The following is a 15,970-nucleotide window of genomic DNA, read 5'->3' as shown; positions in this document are numbered from 1 at the left end:
ACAGTTACTTTAAAGATACATCACAGTTAAAATACAGCAACCCTAACAACAACGAAAACCATGGGCGTATGATACCTGCCTTTAATCCCAGCACTTGGGAGCCAGAGGTGATGGACTTACGCATTCTAGGATAGCCATAGCTACATGGTGAGGCCCTCCCTCCCTATACTCCCTGAGCGTCTCGCTGTGTTGTAGCAAGCTCTAGGAGATATCCTGGGTGACTCCTTTACCACCTGCCTGGCATAGCTGACCCTCACTGAGCACAGCACCCTCCCCACCTGGTGTCCCTCCCACCTTGGCACAGTCTACTCTGAGAGATACGTCTTGTGTTGCTTTAGGTTCCCTCCCAGGCATACGTACTCACTGAATAAGTCGGAAAACATTTTAAAGTGGCTGCATCTGGTTTGTCTGTGTGTCTGTTCTCCCCGTCAGTGTATACTAAAGCATCGGGAAGCTCCTGGAAGAGTGTTGATTGGAGAGATACACACTCCTTCAAGTAGCAATTTTTGTGTCACATCTGGTTGAGCAGAAAGCTGTCTCTAGAGTTGTTTTTACTGAATCAACTTTTATTCAGAAACAACCTTTTATATAAACTCCAGAAAATCACTGCCATCTGTGCCCAGAGTGACAGTTGTTCCGTAACTGTGAAGCCTCCGGGGTTCCTAACGGTGCTTAGCTTAGTCCCTGTCTTCCCTGTCCAGTCCTGAATGTCCCGGAACTTGCTGTGTACTTCCATATGTATGTGGCCAGTATGTGGCAGGCTGGCCTTGAACTCACAGAGCTGCCTGTCTCTGCCTCCACAGTGCTGGGATCAAAAGCCTGTACCACCAGGCTGGACAAGAAGTCAATTTTTTTTTTCTTTTTTTTTGGGGGGGGTTGTTTGTTTGTTTTTTGAGACAGGGTTTCTCTGTGTATCTTTGGAGCCTGTCCTGGAACTAGCTCTGTAGACCAGGCTGTCCTCGAACTCAGAGATCAGCCTGCCTCTGCCTCCCGAGTGCTGGCATGCACTACCACCACCTGGCCAAGAGAGCAGCAATTTTAGAATGTGCAATTATGTGATAGTATTGACAAGAGCGGACTGAGCTGAAATCTGCCCAGGAAGGGGACTTGTGTTTGCAGAGCTGTCCTGCCAGCACCGACTGGCAGCTCAGGAGATTGGTGGTCTTTGGAGCAATGCAGGGACATGGACTTGAGCCTCTTACTGTCCTGTTTGTGACCTCTGTGGCTGGGCTTCCAGCACAGTCCCTGCTCTGATCTGGCTGGCAGCTCATGGCTTTTCTGTTTTGTTTCTCTCATGAAGGTGACGGCCTCTCTCTTAGGTTCGCCTTCTAAGACCAGCTCACTGCTCATCCTGACAGAGAATGAGAATGAAAAGAGGAAATGGGTTGGGATCCTGGAAGGACTGCAGGCTATCCTCCATAAGAACCGGCTGAAGAGCCAGGTAGTACACGTCGCCCAGGAGGCCTATGACAGTGCCCTGCCGCTCATCAAGGCCATTCTCGCTGCTGCTGTCGTGGGTACGTCTGCTGGGCCGCTCGGGTGGGAGCTCGGGTGAGAGCTCGGGTGAGGAGCATGGCACGCGTGGGCGGGACGGCCCCTCCTCACTCACAGGACTCGTGTGTTGTTTGTGCAGATGGAGACAGGATTGCAGTCGGCCTGGAAGAGGGGCTCTACGTCATTGAACTCACCCGAGATGGTGAGCAGAAGGGCACCTGGGGTTCTGCTTGTCTGCTCCAGGCACACGGGCCTTGAGAGGGTTCAGTGGTTCCCTTGAACTCTGGGTGGCACCGTGTAAGGGTGTACGCGGCCCTGGGGTACACCTCCAGTGCTGTTAAGAAACAAAACAAAGCAATAGGAAAAGGTCTTGCTGATACTGAGTGACTGTCAGAGGGAAGAGAGTTTTCAGTTGACATGGCTGGTGCTCAGTGCCTAGCCGTGTTGCTGGGCGTCTCCATGCATCTGGAAACACTCTTGTGACTGTTCTTTTATTTTCTTGGGTTTTTGAAACAGGGTTTTTCTGTGTAGCCCTATCCTAGAACTCTCTCTGTAGACCAGGCTGGCCTTGAACTCACAGAGATCCGCCTGCCTCTGCCTCCCGAGTGCTGGGATTACGGGTGTGCTCCGTCATCGTACATTACCTGGCCAGCTGATTTTTTTAAAAAACACATGTATGTGTGCACGCGCATGTGTGTGTGCATGTACACAAGTACAGGGTCAGAAGACAACCTGTTGCAGCTGGCTCTGCCCTTTTGCCATGTGGGTCCTGTTACTCAGCCTCAAGTTTCCCACCTGGGCAGCCAAGCACCTCTACCACAGAGCTGTGCTGTTAGCTCTCTCTGTTAAATTCTTTTTTGTTTTGTTTTGTTTTTATTTGTTCTTGAGACAGACATGACCCTGACCGTCTTGGAATTCAAACCTGGAAATCACAGAGGTGGCCTGCCTCTGCTTCCCATGTTAGGGTTACAGGTGTGCACCACCACATCCGGCCTCTGTTGACAGTGAGCCAGAGCCTACAGTAGCCAGAGCATGTGAACAGCTGAGCCCTTCAGGCTCCACCCCAGGGAAGGCAGCACTCCTAAGCCAGCTAGTATGCTAGTTTAGTGAGATGAGGTTTGGAGTGCAGACTCAGCTCCCAGGGCCTTTGTGTTTGTCAGCTAGAACGTGGCACACTGAGCGCAGGACAGGGTTGTCCGGAAACAGACAAGGTGCTGCTCTGTCTCTGTTGGGGATGGCTGTGGCGGGGGAGGGTTGATTGCTAAGGGACCCGAGGGTTTTGCCAGCCAGAGCAAGTCACTTGCATCCTCTGGCCGCAGTGATCGTCCGTGCTGCTGATTGCAAGAAGGTGTACCAGATCGAGCTGGCCCCCAGGGAGAAGGTGATCATCCTCCTCTGCGGCCGGAACCACCACGTGCATCTCTACCCCTGGTCCTCCTTCGATGGAGCAGAAGCAAGCAACTTTGATATCAAGCTTCCAGAAACGAAAGGCTGCCAGCTCATAGCAACAGGGACGCTGAAGAAGAGCTCGTCCACCTGCCTGTTTGTTGCCGTGAAGCGACTGATTCTTTGCTATGAGATTCAGAGAACTAAGCCTTTCCACAGGAAGTTCAATGAGATGGTGGCACCCGGACACGTGCAGTGGATGGCCGTGTTCAAGGACAGGCTCTGTGTTGGCTACCCTTCTGGGTTCTCGCTGTTGAGCATCCAGGGGGACGGGCAGACTCTCGACCTGGTAAATCCCACTGATTCCTCGCTTACGTTCCTCTCGCAGCAGCCTTTCGATGCCCTTTGTGCTGTGGAGCTCAAAAGTGAGGAGTACCTGCTTTGCTTCAGCCACATGGGACTGTACGTGGACCCTCAAGGCCGGAGGTCACGCATGCAGGAGCTCATGTGGCCTGCGGCTCCTGTCGCCTGTAGTATGTATATGTTTTTCTGTTGCCGTATCACTGTTGCTGCTTCTCTCTCACGGACAGTCGGCATGTACTCTGTTCGCTTTGGTCTGCCTCCCCGTCCCTGAGCTGAGAACTAAGAAGCAGAGTGACGAGGGTGGCGTCAGGCAGGCGTGTGCAGGCTAGGTGCTGGGCCAGCAGCCCTTCCTCCCGAGGGCCCTGCTTGTCCCCCGGTGAGTGACAGCAAGTGGCCTCCTGGGCAGAAAGGCAGTGAGTAAGAAAGGGAGTCGTCTTCTAAAAAGGCATCTCATGGAGTACACAATTCACAGGGCAGGGTAAAGTGAAGGGATTCGGTCCACTGTCAGGGCGTGCCCTTGTAGGCCGGAGCCTGTGGTGTGTAGCGCGCTTGCCGTACGAAGTTTGTGTGTGAGCTGGTGCTGTGCAGAGGCCACAGCATCGATCTGCTTGAGAAGTTGGGAGGCTGGGAGAACCAGGCACTCCATTGCTTTTAACAGCCTTGTGCCTTGCCACCCTGACCAAACACCGTGGAAGTGAGGTTAGCAGCAAGTCCTGAAGACTTTGTGGCCAGACAGGCACAGACTAGTTTTGACGTGGGGCTGGGATAGGAGGGGGTGGCAGCCGGGAAGCTGGGGCGGCAGGCCTCAGGCCGAGCCGCAGCAGGACGGCCTTGCCATCCCCTCCTCCCGTCCTGACACGGGCAGTCAGTGCAGGGCCGTGGCCCTACTTCTTCAGTTACTCGGGCCCCTCAGTGCAGTGTCTGTAGCGAGGACACCCAGGGTTCCTGCCTTTCCTCCTTCGTGAGTCCTCTCAGCCCGTGCGGAGGAGCAGAATTGTCGAGCTGAAAGAGGTTGAGGACCGTGAGGGTGGAGAAGCGCTTGCTGAGAGGCTGCCTGCATCCGTGTCCCCGGTGCCGCCCCGTGCACCCCAGGGGACAGGTGCAGACCCCGCAGCCTGCAAGTGTGCCGGCCCTAAAGCACACGCCCTCCACTCAGCTCTCCAGACTGAGTTTGAACACCGTCCTTTGTTGACCGATGAGAAGTGAAGTCCCACACACTCATCAAATGAGGGCACGTGCCTCACCATTCCCGTGTGAGGACTTTTCATCGTAGTGGTAATCCAGGGCCAGCCTCCGCACATGCCATTCAAAATCGGTGGGTGCGCGTGCGTGCGTGCGTGCATGCGTGCGTAACACCGCTGCCGAGCGATTTGATGGCAGTTCCAGCATCTAAACCTTGCCTGGGCTGACTGCAGAGCCATAGCCGCAGCTCCCGGCGCACGTTTCCGGTGAGGGCTCATGGCCTCAGGAGTAGCTGTGTGCAGAGGCACTGCAGCACTCAGCCTGGGATCCAAGGCTCACCGGTCCGTACTCCGCCTTTCATAAAGGACACTGCAGGTTCCCGGTGGTGGCTGGGCCATCTGCAGCAGCACCGCTGAGCAGACACAGACACAGACACACCCCTCCTGTGTCAGGCCTGCCATCCCGGTCCCGGTGGGCTTTGCTGTGCCCCAGACATTAGGGGGTCTCCTCCAGCCTCTCACGCTCAGGTTCAGGCCTGTGTCTGCACTGAAGCAGTTGTCATCACCCCACATTTCTCAGGGTGCTGGGAGAGGAGGGGCTCACGGCACCCTCATTGGAGTGTTCTGAGTAGATCGCTACAGTGAGGTCCTGCTGTCCTTACTGTGCAGTGTGTGCGGCCAAGCCGTGCCCAGGCCAGAGTAGTTAGTTAGTGCGGGTCTTGAGGATGCTCTCCCACGGTTTAGAAGGCTTTGGGGATTGGAGAGGTGGCTCAGTGGTTAGGCCGCTCTCCTAGGCACTAGGGTTCAATTCCCAGCACCCGCGAGGCAGCTCCCAACCATCTGCCAGTGAGGACAGTTTTGGGGGGTCCAGCACCCTGTCACTAGCCTTCACAGACACACAGGGCAGATACCCATATGCGTACAAGAAAGGAAACCCTGGCAGTGTAGGACAGGCCATCCCTGCCTCAACCTCGCGGCTTGAGCCTCCCCAAGCTCATTTCTTTCTAGAGCTGAGTTGCAGAAGTGGGCTTTTGTAAATGAGCTCCAGCGTTGCTGTGCGGTGAGGAGCCAGTGGCTTTGAGGGGACGCGGACTTCTGGCCTGGGAGCCCCAGCGGCCCCGAGGCCGGCGAGGGTGGAGCTGACTCTCACTTGCTGTGCTTGGCCCCACACCAGGTTGCAGCCCCTCCCACGTCACAGTGTACAGCGAGTATGGCGTGGACGTCTTCGATGTGCGCACCATGGAGTGGGTGCAGACTATCGGCCTGCGGAGGGTAAGACAGCATGGTGCCGGGCCAGGGTGGCTGCCCCCTCCCCCACCCCACCCCGCTTCCTGTTAGTATACATGGTGGAACTCCCTGTCTCCTACACAGATACGACCTTTGAACTCCGATGGCACCCTCAACCTGCTTGGCTGTGAGCCCCCTCGCCTCATCTACTTCAAGAACAAGCTCTCAGGTGAGCTCCCCGCCGGAGAAGTCCCCTCACGGCAGCCACAGGCTGCATCTGTCCCCCTCGCCTGCCGGCTGGCCTTGGAGTTGATCATTTTCGACATGACTGCCCCCTCCAGGAGCTGTGCTCAATGTGCCCGACACCTCCGACAACAGCAGGAAGCAGATGCTGCGGACTCGGAGCAAGAGGCGGTTTGTCTTCAAGGTCCCCGAGGAAGAAAGGCTACAGCAGCGACGGTGAGGCCGGTCCCTCTGGCCTGGGCCCCGGCTCAGCCCGTCCCGGGCATGTGCAGGGGAGGGCTGGTTAGAGCTGGGGTGCTTCCAGATTCCTGAATCTCAACTGTTTGCTTTTTGCAGAGAGATGCTCAGAGACCCAGAATTGAGATCCAAAATGATCTCCAACCCAACCAACTTCAACCATGTGGCTCACATGGGCCCCGGGGACGGGATGCAGGTGCTGATGGACCTGCCTCTGGTGCGTGCTCAGCCAGGTGTGGGCGCGGGCTCTGTCCCCGCTGTGCAGAGAGCGCCTGGCAGCCGGGCTGCCGCGTGCGCTTGTCTCTCTTAGGAAACTGCTTTCAAGAAGAGGGTTTCTAGCTCCTTTGTGTGAGGCGATAACAGTTTTTGTGTCTTCATTTTAAACAGCATTTTCTGTAGGATTTTTCTACAAGTGCCATTGCTGTTCTTATCTCAGAGGTGGTGGTGGTGGTGGTGGACACAGCTGCCTTCCGTTCTGAGCTCTAACTGCTCAGGAGCCATGTCCAGGGGCCTGCATCTGGCCGGTTCTTTACCATGCCACTGTGGTCCATGTTCATAGACCTCTCCTGTGCTGCTCTCTTCCTCCAGAGTGCCGCACCCCATGCCCAGGAGGAGAAGCAAGGCCCTGCCCCTCCCGGTCCCCCTCGGCAGCCCCCACCCAGGAGCAAGCCTTACATCTCGTGGCCCTCATCAGGTACCCAGGGGAGGTGGACGCTGGGGCAGGCCGTCCGCGCTCCATCTTCCACTCGGCCTCTCCCTTAGGTCCTGGCTGTCCTTGTCCACAGGTGGGGCTGAGCCTGGAGTGACTGTGCCTCTGAGAAGCATGTCTGATCCCGACCAGGACTTTGACAGAGAGGTATGTGGCTGCACAGGGAGACGGCAGTTCTTGTGTGGGGGAGAGCGCTTCGTTACCTGTGACCCCAGGGCCAGCTGGCGGAGAGCACAGTCGCGCCCCTCTGGAGCCCTGTGCTCCCCGGGATACTGTGGCCTGAGCGGAGACCCCCAGTAGCATTGGGCAGCCCAGGATGGGCAGCTAGCTGCCTGACTTGTGGTCAAGGTTGTGGGGTCACCAGGCACACACCCCACCTAGAGATGAGGATTTCCTGTGAGCTTGGGCAGGGTTCTGCCAGAGGCTCTCTCCTGAACCTCTGCTCTCTGAACTGGTTTCATGTAACTTGGATTGGCCTCAAGCTTACTGTGTAGGTGAGAACCTTGAACTCCTAATTCTCCGTGAGTAGTAAGCCTGTCTTGTGGTGGGTTCCGTACCCTTCCTACCAGACTGTCGCTGAGGCAGGCCCATTTTCTCCCAAGCTCTGAATTTAGAGGCACGCACCGTCCTACCTCGTTGGGTTGTTCTGTGAGGGGTTTCTTGCTTTCATGCAGGGTCTCATCATCCAGCCCGGCCTTAACTGGGCTTGTTTCTAGCCAGCTTTTCTAAAGTATCACACCCGTCTGTTTCATCTGGGCTTTCTTTCATCTGGTCTGTGTACCTTTCTTTACTCCTTCCTCCATGGCTTGCTGAGTGACTGGCCTCTCCTCTCTCTCACTCCATCTTTTTTCCCCAGATTACTATTTATTCTCTGCCCACCAGCCCCGCCTATTTCTCTCTCCTGCCTAGCTATTGGCCATTCAGCTCTTTATTAATCCAGTCAGGTGTTTCAGACAGGCAAAGTAACACAGCTTCACAGTTAAACAAATGCAACACATCTTTGTGTCGTGAAGCAGATGTTATGTTCTACATCTCACACTGATACTCCACAGCAACTGGGCACCAACCCTGGGTCCTCTGCAAGAGCCACATCTCTCCAGCCCTGTGCTTCACACTCTTGGTGATCTGTTTTGACATACAAACGTTACTTATTTGGGCAAGTTTTCATCTTTTTCCTGTTGCACATGCTTTTGATGTTCTGTCTAAACTCACGGCTGGCTGCATTGTTTCTGTCTAGCACCTAAGTTCTCTTGAGACCGTGTGGGGTGCAGCTGCCTCTCACACATACCCCATGCCATCTGCTGCAGGGTGTGTTCCTGCCCGTTGCATGACTTGACAGCCTTGTTGACAGTGATTAGCTGGGACTGTAGACACCTGTGTGTGCCTTGATGTCATCCCGTTGCTTTGTCCTACCCTTTGAAGGGAAGCATGGGAAGTTTGGGTCCTTTAACTTTGTTCGGCACTGGGAATTCTTGTACTAATCCCCAACTCCAGCCCGAATTTTGTTTAAGACACAGGGTGGGAGTTTCCCCTGGTTGCTTTACTTCTGTGGCACAGGCCTTAAACCTGTGCCCCTGTCTCTTTAACCTCCCAAGCAGCTGGGATTATAGGCCAGGCTTTGTTTCTTGAGAATAACTTCCATTTCTGCAAAACACCGGTGAGATTTTCAGGAGACCACGTGGGGATTGACGCCATCTTGACAATACTTCTGCCTGTGAACCTGGGTTCTCCCGAGTGTCTGTGTTGCTAGCATGGGCCTGTCCTGATTTATTATTGTCACATGTAGTATTACGTCCTCTCCCGTTGCTGAACTTTACAGAAGAACAGCAGGTCGTTCTTCTCCCTACCATGAGGGCAGCTGCTTCTCTTGAATATGGTGTCTGTGGGCTTCTATGACTCGATGGAGTTCCCGTCTATTTATTCACAGCATGTGTCTCTTGGGGACAGGGTTCTTCTGCAGTGCTGCTCTCAGGGTGCAGCCAGAGGTCCCGAGCCACTGAGTGCAGGGGCAGTGAGTGACGTGTGCTCTCCTCTGCAGAGTTACGAGCCCTGATGGGGCTGTGCCAGGGCACGAGTATCACCTGCCTCTCTTTGCCTTGGCAGCCTGACTCTGACTCCACCAAACACTCAACTCCATCCAATAGCTCCAACCCTAGCGGCCCTCCAAGCCCCAACTCACCTCATCGGAGCCAGCTCCCTATGGAAGGCCTGGAGCAGCCAGCCTGTGACACCTGAGGTGGCCAGCATAGCAGCACGGGGCCAGGGAGCCCACGTGGCTCCAGCGTCAGTGCCAAGACTGATCTGACCTCCAGTGTTGTCCAAGGAAATGTAGAATCAGCTTGTAGATAGATAAAATAATCTTTATTATAATAATGAGCAGTTTTGTGCCACGTTGTTGGTGGCAATCGACCAGATGTGTTCGTCTGCACAGCCGTAAGGCAACACCGTTCCGTTTGCACATGAAGGACCACCACTCACCTCTCCCACCAGGACCACCCAAGCCCTTCTCTTCCCCTTTGTCCGTAGAAGGCTCGAGTTGTGTGTCACCCCAGTGTCAAGGAGGCAGAGGCTAGTTTGTGGCCTTTTTATTTACTTAGCCCCGACACAATCGCAACAGTCCACACAGATGCCCCTGCTGCAGCGGCGCAGGCAGCTGGGCACCGGCTCCCACGGCTGTTGCAGCCTGCCGAGCTTAGAGGAGGCTGGAGCACGGGAAGCCATGCCCCGGGCCCCGGGCCATCCCCTCCCTCTGCCCTCACCCTGCATGGAGCCTCTGTGCTTAATAGACCAGACACATAGGCTTGCCCGGCACTCAGCACATCGGCCCACACCGCAGGCCCGGGAACACCACACGTATTTAACCTCCCTCCTCCTCCTGTGTCCTGGGCTGAGTGATGGGTCAGTGGCTGCAGGCCTGTCTTGCCCTCCTCCTGGACAGGCCTCCCCTCCCCATTGGCTGTGCCGGGTGTGCACTTGGCCGAGTTGGCACCGAGGGTCGCGGCACTGCCGGCCATGCCTGTGTGTCACACCAGCACCTGCCTGCCCCATCCACCACCCCTACCCCCCCCCCCGCTTTGTGCTGGGCAGGCACCTGCTGGGGGTTCTGGTTTTTACTTTTTTAATGTAAGTCTGAGTCTTTGTAATTATTGAATTGTGAGAACATTTTTGAAAAACTTACCTGTCAATAAAGCGGAAGACGGCAGTTTTACAGTTCTCAGTGGTTTGAGTGTGAGGTGGCCCACTGTGCCCACAGGTAAATCTCCCCAGGGACACACACGGCATGAGATGGCCTGTCAGGGGTGGGGTAGTTGGAGGGGCAGTCGGCACAGGGGCCTTAAGGGACGCTTGTCCTCAGGGAGGCCTGGCCAGCAGGACCTGCCGCCGTCCGTCCGCTTTCCGGAGACCTCCACTGAGGGTAATGTGCAAGGGTGAGGGCCAGGCGCGCAGTGAGCTCATTAATACAAGATTTAACCTTTGAGCCGTCTCTCCAGCCCCCTAATTGTTTAAGAGCACTGGCTGCTCTTCCAAGGGTCCTAAGTTCAATTCCCAGACAACCATATGGTGGCTCACAACCATCTATAGTGGAATCCGATGCCCTCTTCTGGCCTGCACATAATCTTTTTTTTTTTTTTTTTTTTTAAAATTAAACATTTGGGAAAACAGATGACGTAGCCACAAGAAAATCAAAGGTAGCAGTTTCAGAGTAAGAGGGTCCGACCCTGGGCTCTGTTAGAAAGCAGTGTGGGGTGGGGGCATGCCCTTAATCCCAGCACTCAGGAGCCGGAGGCAGGTGGATCTCTGAGTTCCAGGACAGCCTGAGCTACACAGAGCGACCCTGTCTTGGTTACACGAGAAAGGTCGGCGAAGCCATGAGGAGCAGGCGGGTAAGCAGCTCCCTCCATGGCCTCTGTCTGCATTAGCCCTGCCTTTGGCTTCCTTCAGCGAAGAGCAGCAGTTGGAAGCTCTCCAGACAGACCCTCCCCCCCCCCCAGCTGCTGGTGCTGTCAACCCTGGGCCCCAGCTTCAGGCTGGGCTGAGGGTGAGCTGGGTGGATCATGGTGCTCACCACTGCGATGACGCTCTAGCTAGGACAGACCCTGACAGCTGGGAATGTGCTAGATAGACTGGCTGGGGTGTTTCCTGGGTCTCCCGGGTTCTCTCTCCCTGCTGGTCCTTATTCATGATCACGTGTCCTAACTCCTTCAGCGCCAGCTGCTGTCAGGAGTAGTAGTGACCACGCTAGCTGCTTCGTGCTAGGGTGACAGGAGGCAAAGTGTAGGGAGAGCCAGTCCAGCAGCCCGCAGAGCAGGGAAAACTCCACCAACCTGGATCTGACAGACGGCCGATCTCCAAAACACACAAACAACTCAAGAAACCAGACATCAAAAGACCAAACAGTCCAATTAAAAAGTGGGATGCAGAGCTAAACAGAACTATTAAGGAACTGCTCAACATCCTTATTCATCAGGAAAATGCAAATCAAAACAACTCTGAGATACCATCTTACACCTGTCAGAATGGCTAAGATCAAAAATAAGGACAGCTTATGTTGAAGAGACTGTGGAGTCAGGGGAACACTCCTCCACTGCTGGTGGGAGTGCAAACTTATACCCACTTTGGAAATCAGTACTGTGATTTCTAAAAAAATTGGGAATCAATTTACCTCAAGGTCTAGCAATACCCTATACCCAAAGGATGCTCAGTCACACCACAAGAACATTTGCTCAGCTATGTTCACAGCAGCATTATTTGTAATAACCAGAACCTGGAAACAACCTAGATGTCCCTCAACCGAAGAATGGATAAAGAAAGTTGGTACTTTTACACAATGAAGTATTACTACTCAGCTGTAAAAAAAAAAAAAAAAAAAAAAAAAGTTTTTTTTTTTTTGAAATTTGCAGGCAAATAGATGGAACTAGAAAACACGATCCTGAGTGAGGTAACACAGTGTCAGAAAGATAGACACAGTATGTACTCATAAGATGTAAAGGATAAACAGACTTTCAGTCCACAGCTCCAGAGAAGCTGGGTAACAAGGAGGACCCTAAGAGGGTTACCTCTTAGGTCTGGATCACCCTGGGAAGGGAAATTAAATGAGATCTACTGGGTAAACTGGGGGTCGGGGTGGCGGGAGAGGGGAGAGAAGATGAAGGATGGGATGGTAAGCTTGGGAGAGGGACCGAGCGGGAGAGGGATGAAAGATATCTAGACAGAGAGCCACTATGGGTTGGGGGGAAACCTGAAGCTAGGGAAACTCCGAGAATCCACAAGGACGACCCCAGCTAAGACTCCTAGCCATAGTGGTTAGGGTACCTGAACTGGCCTTCCCCTGTAATCAGATTGATGAACACCCAACTATCATCATAGAGCCTTCATCCAGTAACTGATGGAAGCAGAATCCCGCTGAGAGGGAGGAGGGAGGTCAAGGTCATGATGGAGAGATCTACAGAGACAGCCGAACCAAGCTCGTGGGAACCCATGAACCAGACTTACAATTGCGAAGACCCCAGGCCTGCTGTATGTGGGAAACTGTTGAGAAGCTTGGACTAGCTGAGGTGCCTCTCACCACAGAACCAGATCTATCCCCCGTCCCCCTGCATGAATTAGCTTGTTGGAGCTCACTCCTAGCTTGGGATGCCATGCTCAGCTTCAATGCAGGGAGGAAGGCTGGTGTTTGATCCTGTCCTGTGTCAATGGGCCAGGCTTTGTCAGAACATCCCCTCCCACCCCACCACACCATGGGGGGGTTTGGGGGGATGGGCTGAGGGGGAAGGTGAGGGGAAAGGAAAGCTGGCTGGAATGCAAAGTGAGATTTTAAAAAAGTAATAATAAAAAGGGGCTCTTCTGAGGCAGGCTCCTGGGGCCCCTTGGCAGGCTGGGGCCCACATCCTGAGCTGCCGTGTGAGGTTCATTCGGAGCTCAGGTTGAACCTCTCCTCCAGTGTCAGTCCCCCAGTGTGTGACTTAAGAACAGCCACGGTGATGGTTACTTCTATCAGGTCCTGGGCCAAGGCCAGTCCAGATAAAATTAGCTTTCTCTAAATCCTCGTGGGTAGGACAACCACCATTTTACTCTTGGGTTATGCTTTTCTGGTAGGTGTTTGAGACCAGGCAGGTAGCCAAAATCACTAACTTTTTTCCTTGTACTTTCAAGGCCAGTTGAGGCTCTGGTCTTCAGGGGTCGCTTGAGTTTAAAGGGACCTCTGGCCCCTCCTGGCTTTTGGCAGTAATTCCATCCATGTGGGGATCAGTCAAAGGCCACACGTGCACAGAAAGAAGCCTGGGGGAAATGACCCCTCTGCGCTGACCCTCCTGTTTCTACGTTGACCCCGTGAGAACTCGACAGCTGGAGTCTCCCCCAGTCATGCCCCCCAGCCCCAGGGACTTAGTTGACCTTGGTCACACTGGGACACCGGGAAAGTCCAGTACACCTGTGTTTAACTACGCAGGAATATTTAGATAAAGCTTAAGCAAATACCAAGCACTGAAAGAGACTTGGATTAGACGTTCATTTTGTGCCTTAATCCAGTGATTCCATTGCTCTCAGCAGGTTTGACATCTGCACTACCTTCTTACACCTTCTTACATCTGCGTAGACCTTCTTACACGCCTCATGTAGCGCCCACAGGCCTCTGTAACCCGCCTAAGCTTTCTTTTGTGTCTTTGTTAGGGACCCCAGGGAGGAAAGGGTTTATCTGGCTCACACTTCCACAGCACTGTTCATCACAGGAACACACACAGGGCAGGGACCTGGAGGCAGGAGCTGATGCAAAGGCCATGGAGGGAGCTGCTTCCTGGCTTGCCCCCCCCCCTTGCTCAACCTTTTCTTTATGGAACCCAGGACCACCAGCCCAGGAATGGCCCCACCCACAATGGGCTGGTCCCTCCCCATCAATCACTGATTAAGAACATGCCCCCACAGGTTTGCCTACATCCTGATCTTACAGAGGCATCGTCTCAATCGAGGTTCCTTCCTTTCAGATGACTCTAGCTTGTGTCAAGTTGACATAAAATAGCCAGCTTATTTTTCAGTTTGGAAAAGCATCCAGCTGCCTTGCATCAGAATTTAAAACATTAGCAAATCAACAAGCCCACCATGCTGGTCTATGCTGATGTCATGGAAGTTGTCTAGCGTGCAAGACTGCTTTGTAACCCACCTTAACAAGACAAAGTTGAAGCCGGGCAATGGTGGTGCACACCTTTAACCCCAGCACTCGGGAGGCAGAGGCGGGTGGATCTCTGCGAGTTCAAGACCAGCCTGGTACAGAGTGAGTTCCAGGACAGGCTCCAGAGCTACACAGAGAAACCCTGTCTCAAAAACCAAAACAAAGTTGATTCTAGCCTGCATACATGTACATCAAGCTGTTAAGCCATGGGGCTTGGTGAGTTCCCGGGTAAACCTTGCAGAAACACGAGAGTGTCTCTCACAGCAGAATGATCAGCCATAACCTTGGCTTTGGTCTTGAGGGTTAGGGTAAGGAGGACTGTAGAGCTACAGAGTTAGGATTCAGAGTTTCTCTTTATGAGATAAATAACAGCACAATAGAGTTTCTGTCTTGCCCATGGCCCAGCCCCTGCCAGTTCATGGTTCCCTCTAGAGTTGGGTCTGTGTCACCCTCTTATCCTTCCCCACAGGGACCAGGGCTCAGGCCCTTATAGCTACCCAAGACATTTGATGTCATCGCTCCTCAAAACACTTATTGTCACTTAAGCCACGTGAGCTCAGGGGGACCAGAGCCCCATTCACAAGTTCCCTCAGCACACGCTACAAGATGGGGCCTGCCCTTCTCCATCCTCACACCAGCCCAAACCCATGGGTAAGGCATTTGGGCGATCAGGAGCTCACCCGAGTTCACAGAGCTACAGTAGGAGCTAACTGTGGATAGGCTGCCAGTAATTTCAGCCCACCAGTGAGTCGGACAAATAGCCAAAGCAGAGCCCAGGGAGCCAGAGTCACCACGAGTCCAGAATTTGGGACCTCCCTCCTTCTGGGATCCAGCCACACAACAATTAAGAGATGCTCAAGTGTTAGCCATTTGCAGAAATACCATAGCAATCGCAGTACAGTCCCTCATCAGCCACAGCTGCCAGGCAGGCTTGGTACCCCCTCATAGCTCTTCCTCAGTGTCCGTCACAGTCCTATCTGGTCTGGAAACCCGGCCAGCAATATTTCAGACACACACAAGCCTGCATTCGGACCGTTGCTACTAGCTAGTTTTTCACCAGGAACTGGCTGTTCATTTCCGCCTTCCTGTTGCAGCTCACTACCCAGCTGAGGTCGTGCACGCTTCAAGGCCTCAGCAAGTAGCACCTGTAACCGGAGTAGTCCAAGAAGGCGACTCCTCAGTGCCACCCCCGTGACCCCGCCCCCGGTGACCCCGCCCCTAGAGGGGCAGGGGATCTAACATTAAAAACATTGGCCATACTGCCAAGGACCATCAGACTAGAAGGGTCCACGGTGCAAGGACGCTGCTGGGCACTGGACGGCAGCACCCTACACAGTGACCCCTACCAGGCGCAGCTCCGGGGCTGTGAGGCCAAAGCGGAGCAGCAGCGTCAGAAGCAGGGACACCAGATGCTGCAAACACCTAACCATGGGAAGCCCAAACATGGGAGTCACCCCAAGTGCTCAGAACACGTGTGCCGTCAGAGCCCCAGACCCTAACCCTTATTCCTGCTGCACCTCACAACCCCTGCGGCCTCCGGGAACTTCCCTAAAGGTCCTTCCCTTGTTGACACTTGGCAGAAACCCTCGGGGCAGGAACAGCCGATACCCACCACCCCCCCCAGCAAGAGCCAGTTCTAGCGTGCTCAGCCCGCACTGGGGTCAGTTGTGGGCACTTCCTGCCCTGTTGGTCTTAACATACCCTGTCTTTCCCATTGGAAGCCACTTCTCAGTCCTCCGGTGTGTATTTAGGTGCCGCCTATGTGTGGAAAACTAGCACTGTTCCTTTAAGACGTGGATTCGAGTTACTAATGGATAAAGACACAGCCTAGAGAGCCTCTGCTAATGACCATGCATTTGTAGGCAGCATCTAGGTCTTTGTCTCAGGCTCCAGAGTCTTCTGGAGTTTTAAAGATTATTTATTATGTACTTAGCGACCTGCCTGCATGTCTGTTTCCATACCAGA

The 15,970-nt window shown here is 54.0% G+C and overlaps 1 protein-coding gene across 2 annotated transcripts in view; it reads left to right on the top strand.

The window, feature by feature from the left end:
- Positions 1-9,103, top strand: part of Cdc42bpb (CDC42 binding protein kinase beta) — an 88,838-nt gene extending 79,735 nt beyond the window's left edge. For both annotated transcript variants that reach the window (XM_051196644.1, XM_051196643.1), the window contains 10 exons: positions 1,301-1,517; positions 1,634-1,696; positions 2,814-3,413; positions 5,599-5,696; positions 5,796-5,880; positions 5,993-6,110; positions 6,231-6,348; positions 6,720-6,825; positions 6,917-6,987; positions 8,944-9,103. In XM_051196644.1, coding sequence (XP_051052601.1) covers positions 1,301-1,517; positions 1,634-1,696; positions 2,814-3,413; positions 5,599-5,696; positions 5,796-5,880; positions 5,993-6,110; positions 6,231-6,348; positions 6,720-6,825; positions 6,917-6,987; positions 8,944-9,075 — 1,608 coding nt within the window. In that variant the 3' untranslated portion in view covers positions 9,076-9,103. The remainder of the gene's footprint in view (positions 1-1,300; positions 1,518-1,633; positions 1,697-2,813; positions 3,414-5,598; positions 5,697-5,795; positions 5,881-5,992; positions 6,111-6,230; positions 6,349-6,719; positions 6,826-6,916; positions 6,988-8,943) is intronic.
- Positions 9,104-15,970: the final 6,867 nt, after the last annotated feature.

Source organism: Phodopus roborovskii, unplaced genomic scaffold (genome assembly GCF_943737965.1).
Source record: "Phodopus roborovskii unplaced genomic scaffold, PHOROB, whole genome shotgun sequence".
In the NCBI taxonomy this organism is placed as follows: domain Eukaryota; kingdom Metazoa; phylum Chordata; class Mammalia; order Rodentia; family Cricetidae; genus Phodopus; species Phodopus roborovskii.
Note: the sequence above shows the minus strand (reverse complement) of the source record. Positions and strands in the feature narration are given on the sequence as shown.